General features: G+C 39.7%; 1 protein-coding gene across 1 annotated transcript in view; it reads left to right on the top strand.

Moving 5' to 3' along the window:
• unc5a (unc-5 netrin receptor A) overlaps positions 1–22,169 on the top strand; it is a 196,789-nt gene that overhangs the window by 82,948 nt on the left and 91,672 nt on the right. The window contains exon 2 of the mRNA XM_088432054.1: positions 12,170–12,385. Coding sequence (XP_088288180.1) covers positions 12,170–12,385 — 216 coding nt within the window. The remainder of the gene's footprint in view (positions 1–12,169; positions 12,386–22,169) is intronic.

Genomic DNA, 22,169 nt, shown 5'->3' with positions numbered 1-22,169 from the left:
GCGCCGTTGTGAAATGCAATATGCAAAACCTCTCATTTTGGCTGTAGGCATATCCGGTAATTAAAGGATTAACTTGATAATCTTAATAGTTTCTTGGCTTTGCCTTCCTCTTCCCTCCCATTATTTTCTACAATGTCAACGATTTAAGAATGCCTCCTTTCCCCGCCTGTCTGTTTCTGCTGTAATCAACTTGCTTCTAGTTTAACCTCATTTCCGACTGAGCGCAAGGAGGCTTCAAATCCAAAGGCGGGCGGGCGCGTGCCTGGGATGGCAAAGACTACGACTTTGTCCGCCCCTCCTAACAGCCTCGCTTCTCGGGAGGATTGTGTCCGCTTATGTCGGAAAATGTTCAAATCTCTGTGGCTGAAATGCATCAACCTCAAACAGGTGACTCCTTTAAGCTTTGCTGCGTTTCGATTTGGAGAAAAGCCATGCCGAGTCCTCCTGAAAGCTTTTCTCGCAGCATGGGCTCCGCGCATAGAAATGCAAGCATTTTCATTTCTTCTCGGAAATCAAAATACATTTGTGGAATGTTTATGAAGTAAATGCTCACATTATATTCTGAGTCAAATTGGAGTCTGGGATTCTGGGGTTTTTACGCACTAAGGCTGCTGAGTATAATCAACAAACTTGACTTATGGATTCATCTGTGCCCACGGCACTTTTCTCGGTGACCTTGTCACCTTTGCTAGCCTCTTGACATTGTGAATGTTTAGATAGGGTGTGGAGAGATTCCTTTTGAGATGTTGCTTACTGATTATGTGACCTTCTTGAAATTTCACTCTATGGAAAGAAAGTGCCAGTGTTATAATACAGTGTTGGTGAAATCGCAGCACATGTGGGCGTGAGGTTCCAGTATGTTGTCGCAGCTGATCAAGTGAAATACTTTTGAAGAGGTGCAAGGCTTGATTTTTTTTTTTTTCCTTGAGCGGTTTGTGAATCATTGAGGCAAAATTGTGTTTCTATTATTATGACAGTTATTACTGTTTAATGGTGGAATGGCTTTTTTCTGTCTGAGTTTGTCCAAGTGCATTTGAATGCAACGTACTGCTCACCCACACGTTAGCATCTCGCGAAGACTTGCACTGTATCGTACAAAGACAGCATAACTGACGAGAAGTATTTTAGCGTCCTTAACCCCTGGGTATTTGGGGATTTTTCACTAGCCTGGCCTTATTATCACCCAACTTGGGCTGAGTTTCTCAAATATAATGTATTTACTCTCAACCCCTTAAAATCTTCAGTGGCGTCAGCCCTATCCATATCCAAATGAATATTATGTCACAAATAGAATATTATGACACAAGAGTTTTGCATTATGGGAGTCCAGGCTAAGCCAATCATCAAAGTCATTTAAAGGCTTGCAAATGGCTGTTGGCCACTAGCGCCACCCGGTGTTTTTGGGGTGTCAACACAAACATTTCTATTGCACCCTGTTGAAAGGATTAATGCAAAAATCAGGGGAAATGCATGATACATTGAATTTTCAATATGTCAAAAATTAACAATATTTCCATTTTTGAATGGCAGTGAATGAGCCCAACATGGGCTAAATTTGTACCTCTTTACCTCTCGTTTGCAGGCTTTTAGACTGGACGGCATGTTGAAAGTCATCGTGTTTTGACAATCTATGCAATACTTTAGCCTCATAGTTGTTTTTTTGTGCTTTTCCCTTGATATCACGCATTAAAAACATCAAAAAGCCAAAGTTGGGTCAACATTTCCCCCAGAGGTTAATCTGCAATAATTGAATAAAGGAGTCACAAACAGCAATGCAAAACCACTCATTTTCTTTATAGTGACCAAATATTCATCTTGAACCCTTATCTTAGCCAATTAAATGTGCAATGAACATTGTTGGTCTCTGCTAGTCTTTGAGTTCAAGCCCAATGAGTGAAAGCCAGGCCTTTGTTGATCCTTGACTGTCCCTGTGGCCTCCCTTTTTATTTATTTTTGTCTTCTCAGACAAAACACATTCGTTTTTGCAGCTTATGCCACGACCGCTAAAATCACATGAAGACATTAAAATCAATGACCATCCTTGTAACGAATAGGGAGAAGCGGGAGTGGCATATGCCTTATACTATATTTTGTTGCAGGGTTCCTGCCACTCTCCTCGAAGTTGCTTGTTTCCAGTAAAAGTTAACGTATTTTCTATAGGTTGAAAAGCTCCTTAGTCCTAAAGTCGTCAACATTATGAAGACATATTGGAGCTATGCGGTAAACAAAAACAATTCTTAACCCCCTAATGTGTTTGAGTTCATCTGTCATTTGTTTTGACTTTTAACCAATGTTTTAACTGGCGATGTACCCAGAAAATTTAATAGACTTAAATTTAGAAGTGTGTCGGCTTTTTTTTTTTCGTTCAAATCTGACACGCAAATCGTCAGTGTCACAAAGTTAAAGCTAACGACTGATGGGCTCGCAGCGAATGAAGAGGTTCAGTCGTTTTGGGGTCTGAAGTCCTCTAGCTGTCATCGTGTCAAGAACAGACCAAAATTATGAGGTGTCTTTGCTGTCTGTCAACAAGAAATAGCGATGCTCAGAAAAACGAAGGTCAAAGCAGCATGAATCTCAAATATGGTGCCTTGATAGAGGGGTTGGGAATAATCACTAAATTTACGCATGGAACAACCTTCGTTAGCTTTAACATGTTCATGCGGAGTGAGGGGATAAGATTTAAAGTTGATCATCTAATCAGAACTGTTTCAATGGTGAAGTAATTCTCACTGCTGATAGATTTTCTGTATGACGAGTGGGAGTTTCAGAATCATTCTTGGCAAAAGGCATGATTTGCAAAGTCTCCCCTTACTAATTAATCTCACTGCACTTGCTTGATAAGGACTAAGGAATAAGGACCCAAGCGAATGCATCCTAACCGGAATATTTATAGCGGGGTTGATTCTGAGCCGCAGCCAGTGAATAAACCTTGGCTTAAGGACACTGATTGCAATAGGACTGTGGGAACATGCAAAGCCAGCGCCAAAGTCTGCCAAATGTCTACTCTTCTGAATGTCACTCTCAACTGTATTCCAAAGTAATATTGCATTATCGGGAGAGCCCGACCAATCAATTCATTGGTCAATTTAATCTGCCGATTATCGCCTTTTAAACATGAGCAGATTTTTTTTTCCTGTTTATTTAACTTTACCTTCATGTACTCCAATCATTAACAGCAGTTGTACACAAGTAACACTGGTGCCATTACTTATAATTTTCAAATATTTCCATATTATAGACATTATCATTGAAGTTACCTTCCTGCGAAACATTCCCCGACTGGCTGTGCTTACTTCTGCTTTATATATATATATATATATATATATATATATATATATATATATATTTTTTTTTTTTTGGGGGGGGGGGGGTGGGGGGGCTCATTTTGTTCATTTGTAGCACTTCAAAATGAAAGATTTTAAAAAATATATATTTTGACGTGCAACTTAAGCTCACAGTTTAAAAAAAATGCAAAAAAAAAAGAATAAACATCTGGCAACAGTGTTAAACTTGTGGTAAGTAGACACGTACTACAATGATTAATATAAGTTAATTAAATGCATTATGCCTATTTATGGATCCTAAGTTTATCCGCAAATAGTAGAACGCATACAATACAATACAATAACCCTAGGGGCAAACAAATATGAATTTACTCATTAAAATAGTTTTAATTAAATGTAATCTGTATTTTTTCTGCAAAATATCGGCCCAAAATAAATTGATGTCGGACCCTATTGCCGTACATCTTTTTGGGAGGTCAGTGTTGTCTTCCAGTCTAAAAATCTGGGGCTGACTTGCTTCTTGCCTGAGTGTTGAAACAGCGCCTAGCCACTTTTGCATTGTTAGGCCAACAGACAAGCAAATGGCACGTCGAGTATACATAAGCCTCGAGGAGGATCCAACAACTGGGGATAAAGTGGATGCCGGCGGATATTTCATTAAATAGGAGGACTCACAATGTTAATGACGCTTCTTAGAGTAGGAAGACATCGGTCGCATCAGAGGTTTCCTCACTTAACTAAATTGGAAAGAATCAATCCCTCCCGTGTTAGCGCGCTTGCTGTTGTGTACTGTACGCAAACTTAGACCCCCAGCTGTTCTCTCCCTCACGCGCACACATTTGCCCAATCAAATGCACGAACCGCTTACGAACAAGCGACTCAAAATGTCAGCCCTTTTACATCGACGCCGATGTGAAAGGGTCTCGCAGGTTTCGAGAAATACGAGTCTTTCAAGGCGTCGTCAAATGAGGTAGCGCAGGAGAGCTGTGACACCCCGCTGCGATCTTCCCTTCAAATAGATGACAGCAAAATGCGTTAAATCAAAATCAACAAGCTCCAATAAGCAGCTGTGAGTGCTCCAGTTCAAATGGGCCGAGGCTCATTAATCGCGTCGCTATTGTGAACTTTATTTACAAAACCTAACAGCTCAATTCTTTTGCTTTGGACACGCTATTTGACACAGCCCCAAACGCTATTTAATCACCGAAAACGCCGCCTGCGAGGTGATTTATGCGCGAAGCTTTTGAAGGCAAGTCACAAAGTTGATGATGTGACCCGAGCCTCCGGAGCACATCTGTCATGGAAACGCTGTCATCATGCAAGGGCCTATGCGGCGCATCATTAGTACCCGGAATTAATGTATGCGCACAGATGCACAGGCCTGCATATGATGTACATGCTTAGCAGCCAATTTTCTATTCATTTGAACGGAGGAGAATGGCAATAATGAGTCGCAGCCATTTATAGTCTCTCCTCCCCCGCCCGCCTGGGCCGACCCGTCCTTCCGTCCTTCAAATCGCCATCTTGATATCTTTTCTGATGTCTCCATCTCCACCTCCTTCCGCCAACGACGCAAACGTGACGTGATTAGGATGCTGTGCTACATGTTTATTTCATGTCTCCAAGGCGCGTTATCTCTCCGTGCGGCGGCCAATGATTAGTTCCGCGGCGAGCGTAACGACACAAACGTGTGCATCTCCCGGCTTTTCTATTTAAGCTTACGTCGCCATGTACATACTTAATTTTTCATCTCCAGTTTACTGATCGAGAGAGCGGTTTGGTTCGCTCACGTCAATCTACGATTCCTCATTCCATGCTTTGTGTTTACACACAAAAAAAAAAAAGCTCTCATGTATGCTTCTCATTGTGGGATGTTTATTTGAGTTTCAGACATGCGAAAGTAAATATTTGTCATCGCTCAACTGTGAACTCTATTATATCTGGCTTTTTTTAACGTCCCGTTTTCGTTTTTCTTCCCGCTTTTGATCACTCTCATTGTTTACCCTGTTGGCAGCTTATTTAGACTATTTTTAACTTAACATAAGCAACAATCCTGTTCCCCTCATGCTCAATATACAGGACGATCGCTCGGTAAATATATTCACAAGTTTAAAAGCGACCGGAGAGCCAATTCATCTAACCAAATGCACGTTTACGGCAGCTTTGTATTTTATGACAGCCGAACATGAAATGGTTGATTATTCTGGATAGTAGCTGTAATTGCATTAATTTCAGAAGAGATTGTGAGGGTGTCATAAAACATGTGTTATGGCCGCCGCTCATCACTGTGATGTCGAGCATTCTGTTTGCTCCATGATGTCTTTCCTTTAGACACATGATGCAATAAAAAAAAAAAAAAAACATAAAATCTTGAAGAAGCAATTATATACAGCATTATTTACAGCAAATGTGTTAAAAGTACTGTATAATAAAATATTCACAGTATGCATATACCGATATACATTAAAAAGATACTAAACTTATTTAACCATAACCAGCTTAAGAAAGTTCATATTTTCTCCGCAATTAATGAATACTTTTAAAATAACAAATTTCTATTTACTGTTTTGGACAAAAAATGACATCACGTGCTCTACGCTCAGGTAAAAGGACAATCACAGCTCAGAGACACTAAAGTGTGATTGGTCATTGCCTGACCCCTGAGAACACTTAATCCTAACCTCTTTTCTCAAATGTACTGGAAAACTAAAAAAAAAATACATGACAATTGAAACATTTAGTGAGCAGTATAAGAACTTAAGCCATAATACATATTTTCTATGTAACTGTTTAAAATGGTGTTATATATATATGTGTGTGTGTGTTATGCCAAAATTTTAAGTTTTCACAGTTGTAAAAATGCATTAGGATGATATTAAATTAAGTTGTAGAAAGAAAAACTGTGTGGTTTTAGTATTTTTCTGTTTTATTCAGTTGATTTCCTCATACTACTTTACATTCAGCAATTTTGTGCTGCTTAAATAATTTCCTTAATTATTTGACACTGCAAAAACTCAACTTTAACAAAGTAAAAAAAAGGCTTATGATAAGATATATATTCATTTTTTTTGTTTAAAAACAAACCTATCTAATATAGGAAAAAATGCTTATTTCAAAATATTAAATCTAGCATTTTCTCATGAAGATTTTGTTACTCAAAACATTTATTTTTTTCGCAAAATAACATGAAAAGGTAATTTTGAGTTACCTTCAGCTTAGACCATTTTTCTTAATTAAGGAAATGGTTCCAAAAACAAAATCTTATAAGTACCAACTTACAAATAAGCACTGTTTTAAACATTTACAGCAGGACACCTATGTTTTTTCTGCAATTTAAGTTAAATTACCTATTAGAATTATGCTTACCTGAATCTACTGCAGTGCAGTCATTGCTTAAATTAATAAAATCATTTGAAATATTTTTGGGGTTGTTTTGAAATTAGAATTCTACATGGGTGTGATTCTAAAGTACTGAGAACATATTGCTTACATTTTTACAGTATGTTTGGACAATTTGCTTAAATCTAGCCTCAAACTACAAAAAACATAAAAGGGTTAAGCTACATTTTGACTGCTTTATCGAGGAGGTTTTTAGTTTGACATAATTTTACTAATGGCGTGGCTCAGTTGTGGAGTGGTTTCCTGCCAACTGAGAGAATGTGGACTGGATCCCAACACCGATGTGATCATTTTGAAGTGTCCTTCAGAAAGACACTCAACACCGGTTGCTCCCGATGTTGTAAAATGTCCCAAATTAGAAAAGTTCTATGTAAATGCAACTCAAATCCTTCTTAAATGTCGTGAATAAGGTTGTCTTGGCAAGAAAATAATTATAACCCCATTGGCAGAGTGTTTTTGCTTAAAACAAGAAAAATCGCCTAATTTTTAAGAATTGTTTTCTTGTATTTGGTACGGCACTTTTTGTAGCGTACAAATGATGATGAAGCAGCAATCTAACAAAACCACAGATCCCCCCCCCTACCAAAAAACAGTCCTTGGTAAACAAAAATGGATGTTTGTATCTTTTCCTATGTGTGTGTTGTTTTTTTTGGTTTGTTTTTGTTTTTTGTTTTTCCCTCCAGCGCCTTTTCCACTTGATCATCTTGTGCATGTAGTCAGTGGCTCGCTGGGGAGTTGACATGGTCAGCTGGACCGAGGAGATGTTGTGGCCCATGTGCAGAGAGAAAATCTGCCACGGACATGATGGCTGGGAACACTGGCAGCTGGTGCACCCTTGTTGAGATTGTGTGTGGGCCGCTTTGCGTATTTTAGGTCAGTCCAAATGTCTCTGGAGGGAAGAGCAGCTGCAGACAAATATCAAGTCTGTATGCCGCATCCATTTTTTTTTCTTTTTTGCTTAGCAATGTTTCTCATTCCTTTTGAAAATGGATGAAGGAAAGAACGTCCTATCAATGAAACGGGACGGTGATATTTCGCACCCTTTGTGCTCGGCTAATAACTCGCCGTTTGTCGTGGATCGATTTAGGTTGTGGTTTGAGCCAATCACAATCGGCGGAAAGTGATGCAGTGCTGCTGCATGTCTATTTGATTTCTGCATTGACCTGCAAGGACTCTGTTAAGCGGCTGATACTCCCACTGTGTTGAGTGTGTGTGTGTGTGTGTGGGTGGTGTGTGTTTGCCTGTTTGTGTGTGCACATTGACTTTGAAGTACACTGTGTCATGACAATAATCTAAGCCAATTTACTACACATCAGGCCTTCATTATGGCGTTGATATAAAACTGCGCGTGACCAGAATGTCCTCCCGTTTCCTTTTCAAAAAGGATTATGTGTTTGACCCCATTAACCCAAAGTGCGCGTAGTTAAATGCAAGACTAGCGCCCCCAACGCACGAGGCAAACATCAAGTGGGGCGCATCCAGGTGCAGTTAAGTGTTCAATGTGACCCTGAAAATGAGAAGCCAGCGGTGAGTTCACGCTGTCACATGTTCATAATGTCAGATAGATCTTTGAAAGTCTCTTTGAGATTCATTATCAGTGGTAGTTGTAAGGTGAGTTCACTGTTTATTAGATGAGATCTTCGGTCCCACTGCTTAATGACCGTGGTCACAAAATTCAGAGGTGGACTATTGCACGATTAAAAGGTCATTCTCTCCAGTCATTCTTGCTAAGGTTGCGGCTTTAGAGTATTTTTGCTGTTCGGATTTTTGTCAGAAAGTCCGAATGGAATATTGGTTAAAAAAAACAAAAAAACACTGATTTGTTTGGTGAAAAATACTTCTAAATGCAGAAGACCAAATAACACATTTCCACTAAAGATATTCAATTCCAGACACATACCATTTTTTGTTTTAAAGAGTCCAGACAATTCAATCCCAGGTGCTTATTTGTATTTATTACAATATTATTATTATTAATTTCTTACAACACTTTGAAAAAAAAGGCAAAAATATAATATTAAGGCCTGGGATTGAATGTGTTGACTCATCAAATTAAAACAAAACAAAAAACACACATCTTTGGGATTCAATGGGTTAATTTTGGATGACCAACTTTTTAATTAATCAACAGTTTTTTGCAAAATTTTAGATTGTGCTTAATGGCACACTACTTTCCCTTCTAGAAACCAAACACGAAAGACAATCTCTCCCCATAAATGTTGGCCTATGAGAGAAATTTTCTGGCTGAAACAACACATTTGAGTCAGCATGGTTTGTAAAAATGTGATCAGTGGGAACGGCAAATGTCAGACGATCTGCTTGAAAGTACGCAGTCGTTTACATCTATCACGTCATAGACACCAGCCTATATAGAGTATCACGCTGCTAGCTAGCAGCTAATTTATTTGAGACTCATCTAAAATGAGACTTGTCATTGTCAATTTCCGCTAAATCTTTTGTTAGTGCCCCTTAGCTTTTGAATGAGATTGTGTTGTTTGTATTAGGAGTTTGGAGCAAGTTAGAAAGACAAGTCAGGTTGTTACGCCAAGAAAAACTTCAAAAGGGTGAAGTAGCCACATTCTATCGTCTACATACATGCTTAAAATTCAAACGTAAATCAAAGTCAACCCTACAACAAATGTTCTGTTTTTTGTTTTGTTTTTTGACCCAGCAACGTGGAAAAGATCACGCATGTTAAGTACTTGCCCCAATGTCTTATGAGACAGAAACTTCGTTGAAAGCTAGAGCGCCTGAAAGCTAGCGCGGCAGCGTTAGCTGAACCCCGTGAACCCCCTCTCAGCTCCACGCTCAGTAAAGTATGACCATTTAAACCACAGTCTTTCCCATTACAAAATGTCACTTTTTCATCTGGCGATTATATTTCAAGTGCAATTAATCGCTCGGCCCTGGTTGTTAAAATTGGCTTATGACTCGCATCCTTATGTAAGCGTTGGCTCTCCATTAAAACGTAAGGCCCAGACCTTAACACTCTTCAACACATTGACACATCCAGTAAATGCAAACATGCTTTGTCAGGCAGCTTGCTTATAGTCAATACTCAGCTGCCATGTTAATGTTCCTCCCCCAAACTTAAAAGGGACCCGGAAAATAGGAAAAAGGCAACGTGTCAGCAAGTGATGCATGTCCTTCATCGGACACAGCACATTTAGTTTTCATTAAGAGTTAAACATGTACACGCAACATTAATGGGCTTCAGAGGCAATGGTGTGCTTCACTGTATCTCATCCTGATAGATTAGCAACTCAGCACATGAGGGGGCTAGCAAAAGCAAAGGCTTTAATGTCTTGTGGGGGAGGAACCGCCTGAAAACGTCTTTATCCGAGGATTGGTGTTTACGACGCTATCTAATATCATCTGTGACACGAACATGGGCGAGCTGCGTGGCGGAGGGGAGGAGGTTCGGAGCAAAAGGTCATCACAAGCGCCGGCGTTTCATTAGGAGAGATGAGGCTTTCCGTTGTCTCCCGTTGCACGGGAGTGATGGAGACGGTCGTTAATGCCTGAGCGTCAGCCATATTGGATTCAAGGCGGTAAATTAATATCTATCCTTAAAATGGTTTTATTTGGGGATTTGCTAGCGTCCCTTGGGTGTCTGTGGCGTAAAGAGGTTATTTCCTCTTTTCTACTCCTGCGTCCTCCCCCTCCCACTTGAAAAATCTTCGGAGAGACTCGGCGCTCGTGCCGTGCCGGAGGCTCCCTTGTCACATTCAGCGTTTCTCTTCTCCGTTTTTGGCAAACGCAGCTGTCATTTGTACCGTTGCGCTCCTAACGGACAGCTTCTGCGTCTCTGAGCAGCGGCGATGGAGTCTCCCTCCCTCACAGCTGGCCTCAAGGTGCCATATAGCATATCAGGGGAATAAAACATTTACTGTGTATCCGATATGAGATTTTATGTTGACTCATTCTCGCAGAACACGGCCAGAGTTAGGGTCCCGGTTGAAGAGAGAATCATATAACACTGTTTGAAGTGGCCTAGCCGCTGAGACGCGATTTACAGCCAAGGGTCCGTCAACAGTGATTTTTAAAGGCTCGTGATTAAGAGTTGGAGTGAAGACATGGACTGATCTCGCCAAGAGCACGCAAGGCCAAGCGCTGTCATTGCCAACTGTGCTCCACGTCACACACTCACACTCTCTCACCATCACCGCCCATCTGTCATTTGCCTTTTGTGACCACGGGGCGTGACGAAATAAGCTGCATCGTTTCTCTTATGTTACAGTGTCGGATATCAGTTTTGTGGCGGATTGATGTTTGAGTAGTCTGACCCTCTCTTTAATACGATGTGGATGTCTCTTAAAAAAATAAAAATAAAAACTGTCATCACGGTTGGACCCTTGCTCAGATCTATCTTTGAGAGCAGGCACTGGTATTCAATACTATTGCAACCAAAACGTTTGACCCTTTAGTAATCCAACCTGACCTGACTTGCACAAAAAGGATCCACGATTTGACCAAAAATCACTTGCACTTAAAATGATGGCACTTTTAAAATGAATTACTTCAAAGAATTACAACTTTATCTTGTATTTTCAGCTAAATGATGGCCAGGGTATAAGTAATATTCTTGTTAATCATTATCTTGTAAATTTGGTTCAAGTACTTTATATTAAAAAAAAATGTAGCCATTCTAAGCTAGCATTAGCACATTGAACAAGATGATGTTAGCAATGTTGGTAGCATAACTTATTTGTAGCAGTGTCACTAGAACACGAAAAGCTAGCAATTTTGAAATTTTGAGGAATGTATGATCAATTAGTCAAATGAATTAATATTTAACTGTCAAACAGATATAGCTAATTATAGCTAGTCTTGTGCCAAGTTGTTAGCGAATAATTTTATTTTATGTTCCGAACCACAACACTATGATTAACGCATTCAGGAGCTAGACAGTGTTTGTTGTCTCATATTCTTCAGAGGTGGGAAACTTACACTTTTTTTGCAGGCCTGACAGTCGTCAGTCATCAGCGCTCCCCTTCTGTCATTGTCGCTCCGCCATTTTTGTCACACTTAAAATCTTAATCATTGGTTCATCAGCCTGTCTGTCGCCAACTTCCGTACCGCTAGCAAAAGGGGCGTGTCGGACTGACCGACGCCTGACGGACAGCTGTTGGAATGTCTATACTGACAATTACAACAACGGATGAAAAACGATCTTAATTATCGTTTTTTTAGCATTCCCGTCATTCGTTGGTCTACCGGCAAAACAGGTGTCTACCTACGAGGGACTGATGTGGAGTCTGTCGATGCTGACGGACTGTCCACCTCTGATAATCTTGTCAAAAATCTAGTAGGAAGCAGTTACGTCTGCAAAGGGGGTGAACAACTCCATATTTTTTCGGAGCATATATTTTGTCTGCTTTGTTTCCCTCTTGAGTGAAGCGATCGCAATTGCCGGTTCTCCAGACTTCAGGAAAAAGAAATTTTGTTTGGCCTCCTTGTAAATTTTTCTCCCTTTTTACCGCAAGGTTCTGAGCATGCGGCCACAGCGACACAACCTGCAGCCTTCTCCGACCTGTTACCTCACTTCTTGGTAGAACCAGAGGACGAGTTCATCGTGAAAAACAAGCCAGTGGTGCTCACCTGCCGCTCCACGCCGGCGACGCAGATCTACTTCAAGTGCAATGGCGAGTGGGTTCACCAAGATGACCATTTGATTGTGCGGACTGTGGACCCAGCCACAGGTATGTGCGGAATTTGTCCTACTTTTTCTAAACGTAAATTCCATCTGAAACAAGTTAACTTCTTGTCTTATATTTTAATGAACGTGGCGGTGCCTTGTGCAACTTTTTTGATTATAATACAAGGCGAGGTGGGGAGATGAAGGAAAGTTTGCAATTTGCTCTTGATTACCGTGCTCCATCAAGCCCTCGGCTTGTCCGCCAGCCTATTTAGCCTGCCAGGATCATAATAAGCACATTGGTTTCAGTCTCAGAAATCGCTATGATCACCTTGGAGACCTGTTTTTTTTTTTTTTTTTTTCCTTTGCCGTTGTGCTGCTGCCCCCCCCCCCCTCCTCCGCCTCCACCATCAGTGCCATAAACATGCACGACACTGATGTTGTGTGATTCAGCAACGATCTGCCAATGCAAGCCACTCATTCGCAGCCTGACATCTGACAAGAATGTGATAATGACAGGTTTTCACCCAGGCAAAAGTGAGCAAATGCAAATATCCACCATAACCATAAGAAAACTGCACATACAGTGATCCCTGACCATACCGCAGTTCAATTTGTCACAGCTTCACTACATTGCAGCTTTTTCAAAAATATGTACAGTGGACCCCCAGCATGCAAAATCAATCCGTTCTAGAGTTCATAAGGTGGAATCGTTGTATGGCGGGCAATTGAAACTCATGGTAATTAGCTAATGCCTGCAAAACCCCTGGTAAAAACATCAAAGTTTTATAAACATACTAAAAAGTAGCAACAAAATAGTATATTAAGTAATATTTATATCTAATATACATGTATATAATTAAATAACGTCATAGATAAAAAAATATATAAAGGAGTTACATGACTTGAGCTAGTTACTGCCATATTACCGAGCGAGGGTCACAGTGCGCGTGCCTTCTTCGTATTTCATGATTATCTACAGCTTGGTTTCCATACTAATCATCTACTTACTTCTCCCCTTAACATCACTAGCAATCTTGAGACCCATGGCTAACCAATTAAAGTTTGAATCAAGCACTAAAATGCACAATAAATACAAGCTTTTAAGCACTCACATGAGATCAGTTCTCGAGTCAGCGTCTTAGTGACGCCGTGACGCAGACCAATAGCAGACCAGCATCTTAGTGACATATGCAGTGACGCACGTAGTGACGTACGAACCTGGTGCGACTCGCAGTCATACGCACATACACTGACCGAAAAGTATGAATGTTGTAATTGTTGTTGATGCCGTAAAGCGGGAAAAATGCAGTAAAGAGGAGAGAGAAAAACTCCACTTCATAATGTGGAAAAAAAAAACGTCAACCAGGGACACCGTAAACTGGGGGTCCACTGTATATTGGCCGTCATATATTGATAATACCGTACATTTTTGCTGTACCTCACTGCTTTATGGTAGCATATACCCTGTGTACTGCAATAACATTTCCACACTTAGTCTAATGTGGAGTCTGAACCAGTCCAACAGCCTGTTAATGGGTCTTGTTCAGCCGCAATTAAAGGCACTTTTGCTTAAACTTAACCACTGCTCGTCATTCTACATTGACTGAGTCACGGTATTATATAAGAGCATTTTGGCCCAAAAGAATCATCAGCAGAAGCAACTCATCCTCACAGTTTTTACAGGCTGTGCAGGTATGGCTACTGAATGTTGAGTGAGAGATCTGTGTGTGGATGTACAAGGAGGTGAGTAGCGGGTAAGTGCATGCAAGACGCGTGTGCGCTCGCGGCTGGAGTACAGAAGAAAAGTAATGTTGCGCGTGTGTTGAAGCGGCGTTCTGTTAAAATAAGTTGACTGCTGCATTGTGAACTCTGCCTCGCGATCCTTCTGTTTTTTCGTCTACAAGCTCCGATTTGGTCGACGCGCGATGGCCACTACCCCAGGGGCAACTTCGGCCCCAGAGAAAAGGACTTCTCATATGTCAACTACAGTCAGATGAAAACAGACTAAACAGGCTAAGCCTGGTGCTTTAAGAGAACCTTCAATTGAAGCAAATGGGTATTGTGGTTCTGTATGGTGGCAGGGGGGTGAGGCTCGAAGCTGGAGAGACTGGGAGAGTTAGTGACTGCTTACCACGCTCTGGCGCATTATATGTTGTGTGTTGTAAAAGAAAAAGTTTTGCTCATAAAGAAAAACGTGCCTGTTCAGCCTCATTTTGGAGATCACTGGGCATGGGGAAGAAAGGTAGCCAAGTTTTTATGAAACACATTTCATACACTTTATTTATGTATATACAATATCCACAAGGTGGCAAATCCTACTTAATGGAATTCACTTATCACGGGGGGTTCTGGTCCCCATTCACCTCCATGAGCAAAACTAATGTATTTCCTTATGTTTAGTGTGCAGTTTTAATTATAAAAAAATAATACTTAAATCAGCTGTGCATTATATACAGGCAAAACAAATCATGAAGAATTTTGAGAGCCAAAATGGACTGAAATTAAAGAGAATAAATGTCAGTATTTTATCACACACGAGCAGAACAAATTATAAACATTTTTGAGTAATAAAATGAACATAAAATTTGCTTTATTGTGCTCATCTCCAAAACCGCATAAATTTGCATGACGCTCGATTGCAACATTGGAAAAAGAGCAAGGTATACAATTTCTTTTCAAACAAATCGCAGCCGAATATCCCAAACACATTTGTATTTTTTAATTGATTTATTCTTGTTGCAACAACACAAACTGGAAGAAAAATAGAGAACATGGACATTCTACATCTTTACAATGCAATTTGTCTTTTTGCCCCTTAAATCTAATCAACTTCTCACTTGTACTTGCAAAACTTAATCAAGACCATGAATTGAGTTAATAATCTCGATGCGCTTTATGCATGGGCACAAGCATTTGTTAAATATATGAAATTGACAATCTGAGGTGCGCATAATAAACAAGGGCGCACCATACAACAGGATCTACGGTAAATCTTTAGTTGGAACATCTCTTGGTTTTGTTTTATACAAAAGAAAATATATTTAGCTGGTATTTGGGATTACATAGGTTTAATCTTACAATATGAGACAAAATGTTAGAGGGCATAAGAGAATTAATTCTGGCTTTGCTTCAACATTCCGACAAATGAATAAAACCCCTTTACCGCACAGAGCCTTTGATTTGTTTGTGCTGACTTCTCCCCTCCTGTGCCTGAACATTTTCATGGTCCTCAATAAAATCAAATTTAGGATTTTTGGTATGATTTAAGCGTCAGTTCTCAGCAGTATTGGAATTCATTTGCCTTCCTGCCAAACTGCAGAGCAGAAGTTGCATCAGAAAAATAATTACATTTCCATCCACTGTAGTTCATGCCACTGCTCTTTGACCACACTGACTAAATGCGGAAGAAGAAATAGCGGTCCGACCCATCGGATATAAAAGAAAATCGTGGTTTTCATTCTGAATGTGTAATCTATTGCAATGTTCTCACTCAATTTGGTCATTAATTAAGAAATTACAGGTTTCAGTTGCTCCTTACCGGAGCGCATAGGAACTACTGTGATATCATTTTCAGTCAATGGCTGCAGCCTGAGATGAGTAAAAACATTTTACACAAACACAAAATCAGCTAATTATCTGAAAATCCTGTTAAATTCACCTTTTGACTTCTACAGTCGTCAATGGCATTAAATCAGTTGAAAAAAAAAACTGTCAGTACTTGTATGTCAATGAGTCTCCTGATTTTCTGGTATCCTTTATTTATTCATTTTTTTCTTTATTAGTGGGGAAAGAAAAAGAATGGATCTTCCAAATATACCAACATTTATATTTTTTCCCAGTAATTCATTTCCTATGTTTGTTTTCATTCAAAGCCTTTTTAAAATCACATTTTCCAAAATCACTCAATGTTCTTTTGGTAATTTTAGGAAGCTCTTTTTCTTTTTCTCTTTTACTGCCAATCCTGTTGAAATTGTTTTTGTGATTCATGTATCTGTCAATAGCAGAGAATAAGTTGACATATTTACTGTTTATTTACCGTTTATTTACTGACAGCCAATTAAAAATGGATCCATAGCCATCTATAGCTATAGCTATGACAGTGACTGACTTAATCAGAATTCGGTGCTTTTACCAGCGGGGCTGCACAGAACAAATTGTTGTGAAGAAAAAGTTGACTTGGCTTCCTCGTTAATCTCACATGGTTCAATTAGTCTTTTCATAAGCAGCAAGTTTCAAGCGATTCAAGTTTCAACAGGATCTGCCAATTAAAAAGGGGATATTTGTTTGTAAAATACAACATTTTCTGTAATAGTAGTCTAGGATGTTTATTTTCTACTATAAGTTCAGTGCTGTTCGCAACTAGAGGTGTGCCACAAAATATTCTCTTTACTATAGTTAAGAATCAATATAAAAAGTCTCAAAATCACTCTTATTGAAAAAAATAAAATAAACAAAATATATGCTGGATGTGCATTGACAAGGAAGAGACAACAACATCAAATTGCATGTAAACGACTTTCTTCAAAGCCAACTTCAAAATAAAAACACAGTATTATATGCACTTCAATGCATGCTTTTATTTTGAAGTTAGTCTTCGCAACGGTGGTTGCTACTCTATAGCTTTACACCTCCTTGTGTCTGTTTTATTGCCATTACATCATGTCTCTGCCAACATCAACACACCGCCATTAAAAAAAGAAAGAAAACATATTCAAGCTCTGATTTAAGGACCTTAAGAAAACTTTGGTCATTTATGCTCCCCTTGTACATAAAGCACAAGTTTCTAGCATTCGTGCTAGTTGCTATGTGGTGCATTCAAATGCAGTCAGACACTTCGGAGTCCAAATCATTTCAGTCAGCGCATTAAATCTAATACATTTAAATGTCTAAATAATATAGGCTTCTATCAATCTATCACGATAAATGGTCCATCTCATCTCCTATATTAAGAATACCTAAACAAATAACCTTTCCATTTTTCATTCTAGTGGTTGATATGTCTAGGAATCCAAAAAAGAATAGAGTAGCTGTTGTTTTTCCCACACTGTTTTTCTGGAAAAAGGCACTTTCCTTGCAATTCAAACCTTAAGTTAAAAAAAAAGTCATTTCATCTTACAAAGCAGACTGGAGTAGACCATGATGACACTTTGCACATGTATAGATTTAAACAGGAATCATTGTTCATTTTTGGATTGAAAATTTCAAGTCAATGCTGAATCCATTGGTAGACCCAAAAGTCTTCATCAAATCGTGAACCCGTTAAAGAGTCACGATCCTCGTCATCAATTTGATGTATAGCACCTTTAGGTGAGTGTCAATTGGAAACATTTTGAGATGCCAAGCTTCGTCGTCTCCACAGAAGCAACATCGTTAGTATCTAGACACACATCTTCTCTCGCTGAGTTGTTTTATAATCCATAGAGTTTCTGTAAAAAGCAGCGTAGAAAACCTTCAGCCCTCCTTTTGTTTGTTTCCAACCTTTATAAATGAGGCCCTTAGCGGCACCTAATTCTTCTGTGGGGCATCTATTTGTGGGGAGTTGTTTATTTGTTCAAATGTCACACCAACAGCTAATTGATGCACAACATCTATTAGAGCTCTCGGCACTATTTAAGGGCATGGTATGTAAGTAGTGACAAGGCATGAATAAGGAGCCTCTCTGGCCTGGGTAAACACTATTCTTGACCAAATATGTGCTCTTCCTCTGTCTCTTGTATATACACAAGCATTGCAAGTCCTTTAATTAGTCTGAACAGTTTAATTAATGACTCGATGAATATGGCTCCTTTTCTTCTCAGTGGACCAAACACTTTAGTAGTATGGACTCAATCAGTCAAACGGGTTCACATATTCACAGGTGCACAGAATCTTTTTTGTGGGTTACTCACATGAGTTCCAGGACTTTGTATTCGGTACGCAAAACTTTCTTTCATAAACACAGGCTTCTTCAATTTCCTTGTCAGTGTCGCTCCCACATTAGCAGCAATTATGGTTTGTGTGGTTTGTTCGGGACCCACTTTAATTAGTCCAAGGAAGTCAGAGGTAAATTCTCCGTAACTGTAAAGTGACAACGTAAACAATCTCCTTCTTGAGAGTGATACACAGCCCAGACAGCCAGCGCAAGCCGCTTCAGTAAACAAACAAATATCTTCAGAATAGGAAGACAGTGGAGGCTCATATTTAGCTTTATGAAAGGCAAGGAGAAAACTATTAAAAAGAGCTTGCGTTGTTCCTGCAACTTGTCGTACCACGCAGCAAAAGGGTGATTGACTATTGCTTCTCGATTAGCTTGTGCGTTAGCCGTAAGTGTTGCTACATTTGCGTTTTTATACTTGTCGAATAAAGGATGACTGAAAACGTTCAATTCTGTATGAAATGCACCGGTTTTGTCTGCCGGCTGAGGACACAAGAGCTTGAACCACATTTAAATTTTGCTCCGAGCCACAGCGCATGTTGGAGCTACTTTTCAAGTAAAATAAGATTGTTCGGCTCAGGCTCGGTTGTTGTCATGAGTAAAAGTTAGGAAGGGTACACAAATGTGCAAACTGAAGCACGCAAAGTTATGCATCAGCGATTTTTGCTGCGAATGCATACCCGCGTACCGGTTACGTGTATTTCTGCACATAGTCAATAACGATGCTGAAATCCAGAAAGGCGTTTTTCCCCTAGTTCTCCTTTTGTGGATATTCAATACACAGAAGGGATGCTCTTGAGTGAATATTAAGTAATGAATTGGCTTTTCTCCAGTTGTGACCTTGTGGAGTTGGCTGCTCAACTTTGATAAGATGATCATGAATTGTGTTGTCACGGTCTTGCCATAAACTACACTTTGAGGGAACATCATATTACCAATGCAGCCATCCATTAACGACAACCAACCAATTCATCATGTAGTTATGAGTCCTTATAGCCGGTGTTTATTTTTCTTCAAAATGAAGCCGCCTCGCCTGGTCTTCACACTCTGTGAAGTTCCACCTCACAGCAGTGGCTATCACTCTGGGCTCCCACTAGCTTTGATGTATATATGTCTGATGTGGGGTTGTGTACTTGTGAAGGACACATGACTGTCCAAAGGTATGATGGCTCCAAAGGAGCCGCATCGATCTAGCAAACACCTCGGCTGTTTAATGTCAGCACCGCCCCGAGGAGTTTACGGATGGGTCTCTCTAATGCCCCTTCGAGTCAGAAGATGAGACGAGCTCACATCCATGTGTGTGTTATTTACTGATACATCCTCAAGGGGATATTGAAAGGTTAGGATTGGGGAGCATACGACCCCTGGCAAAAATCATGGAATCTACAGTCCCAGTTGATTTTCATTGTTTTTTATTTATTTATTTATTTTTTAGTGACAAATTTCTGGCTTCTAAAGTGAAGTAAATTCAAATGTTTTTTATATCTTCTATGCCGCCACAATAGCATTCTTATTAATAATTATCACTAATTCTTATTAATATTATGTTTGTAGGGCGTGAGTTAAGAAGCTAAATCCATCTGTTACCAAAAATAACATGACCAATCACAACTCATCTCGCAAACGTCACATGACCAAACTCAGAAAACATGTGAGCCGTGATTGGTCACTACCAGATTTCATACGATGCGGAAACAAATATTTATGAAAGCTGAAGTTAACAGTTGTTGAAAATAGCTTTATATAGATGGATGGATAGATAGATCTAGAAGGCACAGAGGATTAGGGGGTTGTAAAATGTATTCATAGCATTGAATATGATATGGTTTACAGAAATTTAGGGTCGGCTTCCCTTAGATGAGTGAGTCAGTAAAATGGAATGGAATTACCATATTTTCCGCACTATAAGGCACACCGGATTATAAGGCGCACCCTCAATTAATAACATATTTTAAAACTTTTTCCATACATAAGGTGCACCGGATTATAAGGCGCACCCTCAATTAATGACATATTTTAAAACTTTTTCAATCACAATATAGTAGTACTCAAAGTAATAACAATAATAACTCAAATAATAACTCTAAACTCTCAATAGCATAATAACTCAATGTCAATATGACCAACCTTGTTCAACTGTAAACAGACAAAAGAAAAATGTAAAGCTTACTTTATCAGTTCATTCCCCATCTACGAATCCCAATCTCAATATTGGTCCATATATAGGGCGCACCTGATTATAAGGCGCACCATCAGCTTTTAAAAAAAAAATAGGCTTTTAGGTCCGCCTTATAGAGCGGAAAATACGGTACACCATTCTGAGGTAAACGTTATGAAATCGTGAAAAGAAAAACAATTCAACATACCAGTACTAGAACTTTAGCGTCATGTCTGTAACCAGCCCTTTTTTTCCTGTGAAATTAAACAAATGAATGTACATCCTCTGTGATGGGTGATTGTATCATTTTTGCCTAACTTTGTTGTTATTTAGTTAAGGAAAAAGCTCCATGTTGGTGCGCAGTACAGACTTGCCTGGCTGTCCTCACACCACAGTTGTTACACTGGACTCCAAACTTAGATTTGTTGCCAGGCAACAAGACTTCTGTCACAGCATAAGCTGGCCGATATTAACGCCGTGCCATGATGAGGGAGACATGACGAGCCGGGTGTAAAGCCAAGTTTATTGACAATTTCCACAGTGGAAAAGAATGGACAATCACCTTCTGAAAATAGCCCGAGAGGAACTTTGTGATTGGTTCCACCTGAATTAGTTGCTCGCCGTGCACACTTTGCACAAAAGTGCGGAAAGAAATAACCTCGCTGCAAAGATGTAAATTCCAAGACAACGGCTTGATATATCAGCCTCCGTTTTATTGGTTGGTTGCCGCGCGGTCACGTGGGAGTCAAAAGACTGCCGGAGGGGGTGGCCTAAGTTCGATATGAAAATCTTTCCTTTCATTATTTGATGGATGAGTGGCCCAGCGATGATCAATCACAGAGTTTGCTTTTGCACAAAAGCCCCAAGTATAATACACAAAACTATCAATATTATATTTTGATATATGGTAAGCTGCCCCACAGTCACAGTGGACCTAGCTTTGTCACGGTAATGCTGAACCAAGAAATAGTGAAGAAATATTACTGCTGCTAGCCCGAGTGAGTCTGATTGGGTGGCAAAGTATTTGCAAGCCCTGGAGCATTACCTTAATACAGGTGCATGTTAAACATAAATTAGAACACGTTCCAGTGAATTAAAATTGACATTCTGAATGTCACAGCAATAACTGGCTGTAATAACACACCGCGGTGTGACAATAACACAGGCTACATAATACAGAATATTATCTAGCAACAATGTATTGAATGGTTGCCAGAATATAATGATGTCATTTTGAAAGTTTTGCTAGTGAGAACATGTGCAATAATGACTTTATTTCTGTCAATCGACGGGTGTCTTGTAATGCTTTGCTAGAAGTCAACCAAATCTAGTTGATAACTCAATGGAAACGTATTGAAACGTGCCAGAGAGTTCAGTTTTAACCCTGCTGTTAAGTTTTGGGTCAAATTGACCTGTTTGAAAGTTAAAGGAAATGTAGGTTTTCAGTTCAAGACTTCTGCTTGGCTTATCAGTAATCCAAAAATGGCATTTGTATGCAATTTTATCGACCAATGCAGCTCCTCTCTGTCTGCTGGACAATTACTGCCTAATATGGTACAATGTGTTTTTTTTAGCGCTTGGTATCTAGTGCAACCTGTTGAACCTGGAAGGGGGCTCCTCCCACCTGCGGTTCCTTCTGAAGGTTTCTCATTTTCCCCAGATGGGGTTTTTGTGTTTTTCCATCCCTTCTGGGAGCTTTGTTTTGGGGATGCTCTTGTGTATTAACGATGTTTTATATCAGGGGTCCCCAACCCCCGGTCCGTGGACCGATAC

The sequence above is a fragment of the Hippichthys cyanospilos genome, chromosome 13 (assembly GCF_059441005.1).
Source record: "Hippichthys cyanospilos isolate Australia breed blue-spotted pipefish chromosome 13, RoL_Hcya_1.0, whole genome shotgun sequence".
Lineage (NCBI taxonomy): Eukaryota > Metazoa > Chordata > Actinopteri > Syngnathiformes > Syngnathidae > Hippichthys > Hippichthys cyanospilos.
The sequence above is the reverse complement of the archived record's forward strand: the minus strand, read 5'-3'. Positions and strand labels throughout refer to the sequence as shown.